The 12,069-nt window shown below is 38.2% G+C and overlaps 1 protein-coding gene across 1 annotated transcript in view; it reads right to left on the reverse strand.

Moving 5' to 3' along the window:
* Positions 1–5,781: 5,781 nt before the first annotated feature.
* The window catches only part of KCNC2 (potassium voltage-gated channel subfamily C member 2), a 185,426-nt gene continuing 179,138 nt past the window's right edge, over positions 5,782–12,069 (reverse strand). Inside the window, exon 5 of the mRNA XM_090042545.1 lies at positions 5,782–8,855. Within this exon, the coding sequence (XP_089898671.1) occupies positions 8,719–8,855 (137 nt within the window). The 3' untranslated portion in view covers positions 5,782–8,718. The remainder of the gene's footprint in view (positions 8,856–12,069) is intronic.

Consider the following 12,069-nt stretch of genomic DNA (forward strand, 5'->3'; position numbering starts at 1 on the left):
CTATTGATTCATAATAAGATTAGGTTATTGGCAACATGTCCATTTTGTGAAGTACAGCATACTATATCCAATATAAAATGTAGAATAATATTGTCCAAACTGTCCTAGAGGTTTGGAATTCCGTTTTGGAAGAAAGTTAGGGTCTTGTCAACACTAACAAATTGACTTTATTAGTAAACGTTTACGATTGGGAATCCAGAAAAAAAGATGACAAAACTGATAGGGAAATACAGATCACCTGAGCGAGGGACTAATAATAGAGAGATGGGGGTGAGGAGGGGAATGCAACTAGGTTACAGGAGATACAATGTTAGCCAACTAAGCCCGGAAGTGGGGGATAGAGGGAAGGGGAGGGAGGGAGTTTGCGATGCTGAAAGAGAAAGGAGGTAGATACACACAAACCCGTTACAATGGTCTGCAGTGGTGGAGGAAGTGGTTCGAAGGAAATACCTCAGTGCATATAGAGTCTCATTGTGGGGGCCCTCTTCGGGTGGAGCGGGGTCGTCCGTGGTCGAAGAATCATCTCACAGTGAAATGAAGGTCTGTCTGGCACGGAGAGGGGGGTGGTTCAGGCAGTCCCTCCAGGTCCTGTCTGGCGGCGGCTCATCTGGTGGGGTCGGAGTACTGGCGGTGGCCCGTGATGTGTTCCATGTAGATGTCACAGGACCAACGGATGGTGTCGGACACCATGAGGCAGTGCATCAGCTTGGCATAGCAGTGGGAGATGCGGCAGGCATGCAGGACGCTCTTGTTGCTGGGGTTCCAGGCTTTGAGCGTTCCCATGATGAGCGTGCCGACCGACAAGTCGTAGCCGTGGCCACTCAGGGCGACGGCCAGTGGGGCATAGTTCTCCCGCTTGCAAGCCTGGGCATCGGTAAAGGCTTGGCACCGGTTCTCGAAGGGGATGGTAACGTCCACATTCAACATCAAGAACAACAATTATTACTTCAGTAACTCCTAACTTGTGTAGACTTAATGCAACTGTAAAACAACTGGCACTTTGCAGACGTTTTGCTCTCTAATAAAAAGAGTCTATGCCATAGGCTAGTTGTGCCTATTTGCAGAACAGGGAGACTTTTTTACTATCAATTCATAATAAGGTTATGTTATTGGAGACATTTCCATTTTGTGAAGTACAGCATACTAGCTCCAATATAAAATGTAGAATAATATTGTCCAAACTGTCCTAGAGGTTTAGAATTCAGCTTTGGAAGGAAGTTAGGGTCTTGTCAGCACTAACAAATTGACTTTTATTAGTAGATGTTTTGGATGGGGAATCCAGAAAAAAAAGATGACAAAGCTGAGATGGAAATACAAAGTGCCCGAGCGAGGGACTAACAATCGAGGGATGGGGGAGAGGAGGGGAATGTGACTAGGTTACAAACGATACAATGTTAGCCAATTAAGCCCAGGGGTGGGGGGATGTGGGAAGAGGGAAGGGGTGGGGTCGCGACGCTGAGAGGGAAAGGAGATAGATACATACATACCCGTTACAGTGGTCCGCAATGTTGGAGGAAGTGGCTCAGAGAAAGCGTCTCAGTCCATAAAGTCCGATCGCAGGGGTCCTCTTTGGGTGGGGTGGGGTCATCCGTGGCGGCGAATTCCTCTCGACGCAAAGCGAAGCGGGGGGGGCGGTTCAGGCGGTGGTGTCCTCCGGGTCCGGTCCAGCGGCGGCTCGTCTGGAGGGGTCGGTGTACTGGCGGTGGCCAGTGATGTGCTCCACATAGATGTCGTGGGATGAGTGGATGTTGTTGGACACATGAGGCAGCGCATTACTACATCTAGATTATAGCCAGATTAAAAATGTATTCTGTCATATGCGGTGTGGAGTTTGAAGGGAGGAGCCACTACAAATACCACCTATTTAGAGACTAATTTTGAAATTGTTGTTCCTTGTTTCACCAGTAAATCGTTACAAGAAGAATTTCATTAATAAATTCAGTATTAACCCAAGCTATTGCATCTAGATGCCAAATTTTCAAAAAGTATCCTCCAGTTTTTATATGCTAGAATCTCACCATCCATGAATAAAAAACTGTACCTCTGTCAACTGTGCATACATATGTTCATAATAAAGTAACCACTGGGCTTTTGTAATTGGTTTCTTCAAAGTTGTACTCAACATCTGGACTGGCAGCAAGTGCCAGAAAATCAAGGATTTCACTTGAAAACAATGAAAATGTTTTCATAACACAATGGTCATAAACTCAAGACACATTTATCTAAAACCCTTTTTTCAGTCAAAGACCATCCTCCTTCCCCCCTCCCCACAGCCCAGCCCACTGCTTGAAATTTCTTTTTTTACTGCAATTTTGTCTCTATTGTCTGTACACAGTAGCTGGGATGTAATCATCACATTTACAATGCAGTGTTTAAAGACAGTATCCCAAATTTCAGTAATATTCAGTCACAAGTCATCTCCACGATAGAAAAACAATTATCCATAACTTGCCCATTCATAGATTTAAGAAAAATATTTGAAAGACAAAAAGAATGGATTGAAAAATACTGTTAATATTTCTAATAGCTTTGGCTTCATAAAACGCTTTGCTTTTTCATAATTGTTTCCAATTCTATTAGTCTTCAAGGTATCTGTTAAGGATTTGCTGAAGTCACTGCTTGTAATAAGGCCTATTAATATATTCATTTTCTCTTTCTAGTATCATTTTTCTGTTCCACTTCCATTATCTGACTTCAGCATGATTTACTTTGATGATAAAATGAATGTCTTTCCCTTTCAGATAGTTTAATTCTTTCATGACTTTTTAATTCATATCTTCACATTCAACTGGGACAGAAATTATTTTCATGTCAAATTGACTTCCCCCTCCCCCTCCTTGCTTTTTCAGTACCAATACAGCAAGTTGCCATCCTTAAAAATTCCCTGTTCTTCTAATGTCTTTATTTTCGTCTATGGTTCTTCCATCTGAAGGTACCATTAGCAGCAATAACCTTTTCCACACATGAGATTTGTTCCTCGAGGCCCACTACTTGAAATTTAGTGTGTACTCTTACCAACTTTATCTTGAGTATGCACACTATATTTGGGAGACAATGCTATTTAAAGCACCACATATATAATATTGTTTCTAAATATTAATGGAAGAAGGAAATTTATCTTGATGCTAAATGAGGACTTATGAGACATGTAGAGAAAGATATTCATAGTTTTAAAGCCAAAGGCACCATGGTAGACATCTACTCTGGCCTCCTGCTTAATACAGGTCAGTAATCTCTACACCAAGCCCATACCTTCTTTATGTAGTACAGTTAACCTTCTGAACAACATCCAATCTTGACTTTATTTTCTAATCTGAATTTTTCAAGCTTCAGCTTCAAGCTATCAAGTCTTTCAGTAAGGAAAGCTTAGCTTAGCCATCCAATATAGGACTAGATTGGACCCTCAGTGCCTAAGTAAAAATTTGCAATCCAAATAAACACTATCCCACAACCACCTGAACCCAGGGTGCTTAAATTCACTAGCTGCCTCCTTGTTTGAATGGAAAATTCCTTGGACACCTCCAATTCTAATTCTGTACTTGCCCGTAGCTGTGCTACTCAGAGCAGCTAGTCACCCAGTGTCACCCTTTCTGGGAACCAGACACAGAGGACGATAAATAGAGGCGGCAGTGGGAGAGGCTTTACTGGCTATCTTGTACATAAAACATGTGTTCCAATGAGTTCTAATTAGAACACGCTGGAGCAGACTCGATTAATCAAGTCTGCTCCATGTTCCTATTAAAATGCTTTAACATCGCCTCAACATCATGTATATACAAGTCCCTGAGGGTTTAAAAATAGCTGCTGGGGTGCTTTAACGAAACCTTATTCAATGAACTTAAGTCAAAGTGTCCCATGGCCATTTTTAAATGTGTTGGGGCTTAATACACATGCTGCTGCAGCATTTTAATGAAAGTGATTCTCTAGGAAACACTCTTATTACAACGCCTCACCCCCACCCCTGAGCTCATGTATAGGCAGCTATACCGATTAGAACTCCTACCCAGGAATTGGAAGACCCAGTTTTGTCTTCCTTAGCCTGAAGAAGATCGCACCCACATACATTTCCCACCTCGAAGGAGAATGTTCTTATTAATAGACTAAGAGAGAAGGGGGCTGCAGCCCTCCTTTGAACTTGGGCCACTGTGCACCTAAAAAGAACAAGCAAGGGGGGAAAATATTTTTATACACTGTAGGGGTTAGGGCAGTCAGCTGGGAGGGAGGAGTCCTGGGCTCTGATCTGTGTTCCAATGCTATTTAAGAAATTTGCATTAAATAGTCACTCTATAAAGAGTATGAAGAATATAAAGAATTCAGAATTCCCCCTTCCCAGATGGGTATTCTAATCACTTGATAGCTGTCATGCTTTCTTCTACACTCTCTTTTTGGCCCATACATTTTGTACTACTCCCTGCAGAGCAGAATAGCTTCAGATGGAGGAGCAGTACACCTCACCCAGCCCTCATTCTAACCTGGCAGTTAATACACTTCCCTGTGAAATGCAAGATATTGATTTGAATCCTCCTCAGGCTGAGGACAGCATTGACCTTACGTCCCTTATATCCCGAGTAAGCGTTCTAATCCGTAAGCTATTCCACTAGAGGTGAATGACACCACCACCACCTCCAGCCATTTGTTAAAAAGAAAATTATTTCTGTTCAGTTCTTCAAATGAATAGTTGTAGGCATTAGCCCTCAGAGAAAACTCTGTGCTGTGGCTCTTGAATGGACGAGGGCACCTGCCTGCAGCCCTGATTCATGCATCTAACCACTAAAAAGGGTTAACAGCTCAGACATGTCCCTGTACTTCTGTACTTATCATTTCCAACTTGCCTGCTCTTGGCATCTCAGTGCTTAAAGGCAACTGGACATGATGCTAACCACATCACTCCCATGGATGCCTTAAGTATGGTAGGTGAATGGCCATAAGGTACAGATTGATCTTTGACTTCTAACTGGTGGTCTCTTCCTTGTAAGTTCAAGTATCTCATTCATCTTAGCTACAGTTTTGTACTGGAAGCTCTTTCAGTTACTTATCTATCATGACCCTGTAAGTCCTTTTTAGTTTTATTTCATTTTCAGTAAAGACAGGCAGTTAGCCATGTTAGCCTGAAGTCAGGGAGAAGGCAGGGCATGGTGGAACCTTGAGGTGCCTATACACATGCTCTGGGGTGGGGGACATGTTTTAAATACAGCAGGTCCAAGAGCCACTCTAATTAAAATGCCATAGTGTCTTGTATATTCAGCATCCCGCATTTCAAAGTGGCCACAGGGCCGCCTTAACTAAAGCTCATTCAATGAGTTTTAGTTAAAGTGACTCTACAACCATTTTGAAACATGGGATGTTGAATAAATGAGACACTGCATCATGCTGGAGTGTTCCAGTTAAATTGCTCCAGCAGACCTGATTGAGTTCTGCTTAATTTAATCAGAACGCATCAGAGCACATATACAGGCACACCTTAGAGACTAATAACATTTGACAAAGTAGGCTGTCATCTATAAAGCTTATGCCTCTCTGAACTAGTTAGTCTCTAAAACGACACCCTGACCTGCTCCTGCCTGACTTCCTTCTAAAATAAAGCATCTCAAAATATACGTGTGACTATTTTCACTAAAATCAATATGCAGTAATGCAAAACAGGCGGGAGAAAAAATTTAAATCCAGTTCACACTAGTCCTTTGAATGAGCTCCTTATGTGTTCAGGGAAACAAAAATGGCCACAGCCAGGGATACAGATAAATATCAAAAAAGCACATGAGCCATTTCATAGTATATGTTCCAAGTTCCTCCCCAGATCTTGCAGTTTTTATTCTCTCAGTTAGTTACATTTCCATTGGTTTCCACCAGGACTGTGCATGCACCTTGACATGTTCACAAGAGTTCCACAATACAGAGTTTCACAACTGGGATAGGTCCCTACATTGAGGATACCAGGGTGACAGATAGATTCTGGAGAAATTCTCATTAAGTAGGATGGCAAGAACATAATTCTTACACTGTACTGCTACAACGCATCATAAACATAGAATAGACTAGATCAATTTACCACACACAACTCACAAAAAATAATCAAAGAATCTCTCTCTTATGCAAAATATACATTTTAGGATATAATTTAATACATATTTTATATTTATTGATGCTGCTTCTGCGACATTTTGAATTAAAAAAAATATTTTTGCTGCCAGAATTTTATTTCTCATATACATATATTTCTGAGGTAACAATGAAAAAAAAACAACCTGTGAATTTTGAACATAGTCTATGATGTTTGTCTGCAGCCACATTTCTCTTATCAAAGTGAAGAGTAAACTTAAAAATTGGCATGTACACTAGAATTTGTAAAAATATAGCTATGGCGAACTGAGAAAGCAAGGACTTGTAGCAAAACCTATTCTGTCCATGTTCATGGCCTTTGCAGAAAATACCATTGCTACGAGAAGGTTAAAATAGATGTAGTTTACATCACTATCATTATAAGTGTGTGTCTTTATATGATCCACAGCACAACCTACTGCAGGAACCAGGAAGAATACACAGACAGAAGTGTGCGGGCCTTTGCATGGAGTCTTAGAGAAGATGACTTTCAATTCAGCGTTCCTTGACATAGATGGCAAAAACTGTTATTCCATGCACACACATTTTATTTACAGCTGACTCATCAACAGCAACTTTTCATCCCTTCTACTGGTAGCAGCAATTGAAAGCAGTCCTTAATCTTCATTAGCAAGTTTTGCTTCCCATGTGAAGTCTCAGTGACCTCTTCAAGGTGCAAGTTGCTTATCAGGGTCCATTCAGGAGCAGTAGTCTCTTTCCAGTACAGTCCTTGGTATGGCTAAATTCCATTGTCCCTTTTTCAGCAGTCAAAAATCCATGATAAATTCTGTACAACACTGTAGTCAATATAACAGCAGCACCAGACAGTGTATTAATTCCTTTGCTAAAAGCTGTTTGCAATTATCTTTCTCTCTATTGACAGTATTTTACCAAAACTAAAATCAATGTACATCTCTAAATATCAGAAATGTATATTTTGATAAATACATTATTGTACAAGAATTTTGACATGCAGACCATGCTATAGGACTAGGCTATATACAGAAGAATATGTTACATACTCCACAATAAAAGGTATGTTTTCTTTTCCTAACAAAAAATAAACATATGACAGTCAGGGTTTATTCAACAAATCTCAAAAACCTCTAAAGACTTTCTTTTCCTTGTATATCTACGGTTCAATATTGTTGGGTGTTTATCCTCACCAGCTCAAAATATCAAATCTACTACTGTATTTGTACTGGTGCATTAACGGGTTCTCTCTTTTTAGATCGAAAGAAAAAAGGGATACAGTTTGAATACCATAATGAATGCTGGTTGCTAGGTAGCAAAATTGATGTTGCTGCAGTAGGCAACCAGTTAGAACAACAAAACAGCCAAATTCCACGTTTCAGAAATCTTCAAAGTTCCCACATTCGATAGTCTAAAGGTTATTAACCTGCACTTGAAATATATATCATCTATACCACAAAGGGGAAAAGGAGAAAATGTATTTAGCAGTTAATCTAAAAAGATGGGGCATTTTAAAAGGTATCTCTGCACTTTATGAAAACAGATGAAGAATACAGTAGACATGTTACAAAACAGACAGACAGAAACAAACACAGAAGACAAAGCACCTAAAAACATTGACTGAAGGAATTTGTGAAGCTCATGATCCAGAGATTTAAACGCTGGTCAACACTCCCACCCCCATCTTTCAAACTATTGCCCTTCTACAGTTGCACAGCAAAAAAGCAATATTTTTCTTGCTTTTATTTGGTACACAGCCTCTGAATATGTTCAAGAACGCTGGAGTAGAAAAAAATACTATAGTACCAAGCAGCACTTGCTAGCTGAGAATTGCAAGCCTGGATGGCGTTTACCTTTCTTTCATGTTTTGTGCCTTCCCCAAGCCATTAAGAAAGAGATCTGGCCTCTGCTTGCGTGTAACCAGTAATGACAACCTCTTTGCAGTTATCTGTGTGCAAACAACCAGAGACATTCAGAGCTCTGATACAACAATCTAGTACCAAAGTCAATTAATCAAGAAAGAAAACTATTTAAAAACAAGTATTTAAAAAAATTAAAAGGTTAAACAAAGAAAAACAATCCCACATGCAGACCAGTTCATCAATTGCTTTCATATCAGCAGGATGGTACAATGCAATAACACACATCCAGAGCCATCTGTGGTCCCAATAATCCGCAACACTGCTTTCAGAGAGATGATGAAGACAGGATGGTCCATGAAAATGATCAGACTCAAGTCACATTGTGTGCCACCAAGACAGATTCCAGACATCTTCCGAATGGATTAATCACAAGAAATGAACGTCCAATGGAGTGATCATTTGGAAGCACATTGTTTTAGCTATCTCCCTGAAAACATACTTATTTATTGAATATACTGGCCAATGGAGTCCACTAACTGTCCTTTTATTGCCTTGGTAAAGTAGGACAATATAGCAGATAGAAGGAGAAGCGCTACTTTAGATAATCTTAAAAGCCAAGATAAAAATCTTCAGCTACCCAAGTGGCATTTCTTACTACTGACAGTTATATCATGCAGGATTTATACTGTATTTATGGAGCCTACAGTTAATGCTACATTTATATCCATTATGTGGTAAACAGTATTTTGAATTAATACTATGTAGCCGATTGATGCCATCTGGTTTACAAGATAGATGGGATGGGAGATCGAGAGCGTCTTAGAGGACAAGGTGAGCTGTAGGGTGATGTTACTGGAGACAGTCTCAGAGCATTGCCTGCCAAGCCAGCAATGTTGTTTAAGCTTCGGGATTTTTCGTATCCTTTTATGAGAAAATGCACAGACATCAGTTGAATTCAGCCAGGAAATAGACAAAGACAAACAATACAATGCAATGTAACCAAATGTGCTATTTTGGTTCAAAAGGAATTTGCCTGCACAGAACTCAATGTTGAGGCAGCTTGTCAAAAGGAAATGAAGGCGTATTAATCCAGCTATCCTTTCAAATGAGTCTGAACAAAGCCATCGCAAATCATATGTACTATATAATTGTAGTCCTATTATTCAGGCTAGTAGGCTGTATTCAACCCTGACCTATGTTCAGTAAAACTTCATTGGCTTCAGTTATGTCATATTATTGTAAGACAGGGAATGATTTGGTCTTGCATAAAGTACTATTGAGTGATTTCTGTAAATTGTATTATCTGGGTAAATATATTCCAGATTTCATTAGAGCAAAACAGATTGTAACATTTTAAAATCATATACTCTATATTAAATCCAATGTCTAATATGAGCAGATTTTCCTTAAAACTGAGAAGACTAATGAATTATACCATGCAACTATATAGTCATCCATATAGAGGATTATATTATACTATGTTGAAGAAATCCATCTTCAGAAATATTATGGCTAACATTAAAATATAATAAAGATAATTGAGTTTGATTTATTTGCCATTTGATCTGCAAAAGTAGAATCATAATATTTGCAGTCCTTATCCAAATAACTCTAATGAAAAATATAAAATGATTGCTTATAAGACTGAAATGATGAAAAATTTATTTTTAAATTGGGCAGTCGCATGAAGAGAGAGAAACTTCTTGCAATTTGGATGGAACACAGTGCTTGCAGACATTTCTATTCACACAAACTGTCGACTCAATCTGCCCATTTTATGCTGCATAAAGATTTGGCTTAAGTTAATGAAGTCTGTGGTTTAAACCATAAGGAAAGCATTGTTATTCAATGTTTCCCTGTTTTCAAACAGATATATAGCTAAGTTTACATACTAAATAATTTAACCAATTAAACTATGAGTTACCTATTGAGTTGTTCAGAACCTTAAGGATATCAGCAAGAAAAAGGATCATGAAACCCAAATGCTTACAAGCAATTACTTCTGATTTTAGCTGAAATTTCCCTGTGTAGATCCTATCCTGAAAATACTAATGTGAATGCTTAACTGTAAGCAGATGACTACCTGTTGAGAGTTAAGAAAGTCTGTATGTTTACAAGACTGGGGCATTGCTGTGCAAGGTATTTCACTATGAGATTCTCGCTGAAGAAAACTGAAAATGTAAATAAAAAAAATGAGCATTATGTTAGATCTTACTGAGGTTTTCTTATTAAAAGTTATCTGTTCAACTTCCTGAACTTCAGTATTTGGTCATATTTGTGATGGTTTAAATTTGTATCATATTCAAGACAAAGTAATTAGCAGTTTTAGGAAAGTCAGCTCTTAGTTTCTCTCCAAAATACACGTAGTTTAGAACAGAGATTGGGTCTTTGGCTTAATACGGGGCCTAGTACATTGAAAGCCATACTGAAAACAAATAAATAACAAAATTTTTTAACATTTTTTCCTATTCAAGACCTCTTAACTGATGTTCTGAGGAATTGCTTAAAATAAAATCTGTTAATCACTGGATACATCTACACATGCCACTAAGATGACGTTGTTACTCTGCCATGATTTCATATCATGGCGCAATAACACCCCAACCTGCGCTGGACAGTTATTTTTAGCAGCTACTCTGCCATAGCAGCATGCTACAGCAGGGGACCGTGATCATAAAGTAGCTGCTGGTCACATGTAGATGCCTGCAGATACTACCTTGCCGTAGCGCATTGCTATGGTAACGTAGTGTCATATGTAGATGTGGCCAATGTCTGCTAATACATCATGCAGTGTTAGCTCCAGATTGTAAGATCAGGTTGGACTGTGCTGCTTGAGAAACCTCCAATACATTTCAAATTCATAAAGTTTCTTTCAGTATTTGAACAATTAGAGAGTTTGAGTAAAAAAAAATCTAAATTTTTAATTCATATTTGTCCAATTCTTGTGGAAAGATATTCCTTGTAATATGGTAAACAAAGAAGAAATTAAATGTCTTTCATATAGATAGAAGAAATAACAATTATATTATTTCTGTTATGTTTCTTTTCCTCCTCCTCCCTTTATTTATTTATTTTTTTAAGAACAAAAGCAAAGGAGAGCCAATACATATAGGAAAGCAAGACACTACTGCAATTAATGAAAAAGAGATCTCTTAAAGTGTAAAAACTATCACACAGGATAAATAGAGATGGAAGGTTTGATCCAAAATCCAAAGTAAAACCAGTAAGAATCTTTCCAGGGAATTCAATGGGCTTTGAATCAAGCCTTAAAAGATCACAGAGATGATTAAAAAAAAAGAAAAAAAATCAAAACAAAACAAAAAAAACTATAAAAGAAAAGAATCAACTGTGAAAAGTATTGTCAGACATACAAACAAAAGCATAAACAGAAAGGAGACAACAAGAAATAATCCATCATAATACAGAAGTAGACCTGATGTATTAATTAGAATAAAATATTCCAGATAATTTGGTGATATCCTGAAGGTGCTTTCAGTGTAAGAGCTGATAACTTTATTCTCCATTGAATAAACATCAAGGCCATTGGCTAAAGTGTCTGATACGTATATAAGATTCTAGATGGGGGCAGTCAAATTTTGCAGTAAGAAAGCTTCTGGCCAAAAATACGTGAGTACATAGAAACCAGAGTCATTTCTTTGAATAGAACTAAGTTCTTGTTTACCTGCAATATAAAATGTGTTTCATTTCAATTTCTCACTTACAAAACAATGCTAAACTATATTTTTTGTCTTTACAGTTCCTTAATTTTTTCAGCCTAAAATTTTTGAATGAATGTTTTTAATGGGATATTAATTGGGGAGGGAAGGGTGGAGTTTCCAATTCTTCTCGTTATGGTTAATACAAATGTACTAGTAATTCTCTAATGTGTTGAAATGTCTAGTAGAGGTTAAAGATCCTGATCCTACAAGATGCCGGTAATCAGCATTTTGTAGAAGTTCCCTATTACATTTTGAAGAACATTAAATGTCTAATAGATTTTATAGGGTATAATTCTTAGTGGTCTAAAGTCTGTATGCAAAAACTCATGCATAAATTAAGTACCCACATTTCCATCTGATATCATTGCACTGTAGCCACCATGTATAAGTCTATAGAAAATCATACTCTTCTAAAT

This window comes from Crocodylus siamensis, chromosome 4 (assembly GCF_052110815.1).
Source record: "Crocodylus siamensis isolate JL-2025a chromosome 4, ASM5211081v1, whole genome shotgun sequence".
NCBI lineage: Eukaryota > Metazoa > Chordata > Crocodylia > Crocodylidae > Crocodylus > Crocodylus siamensis.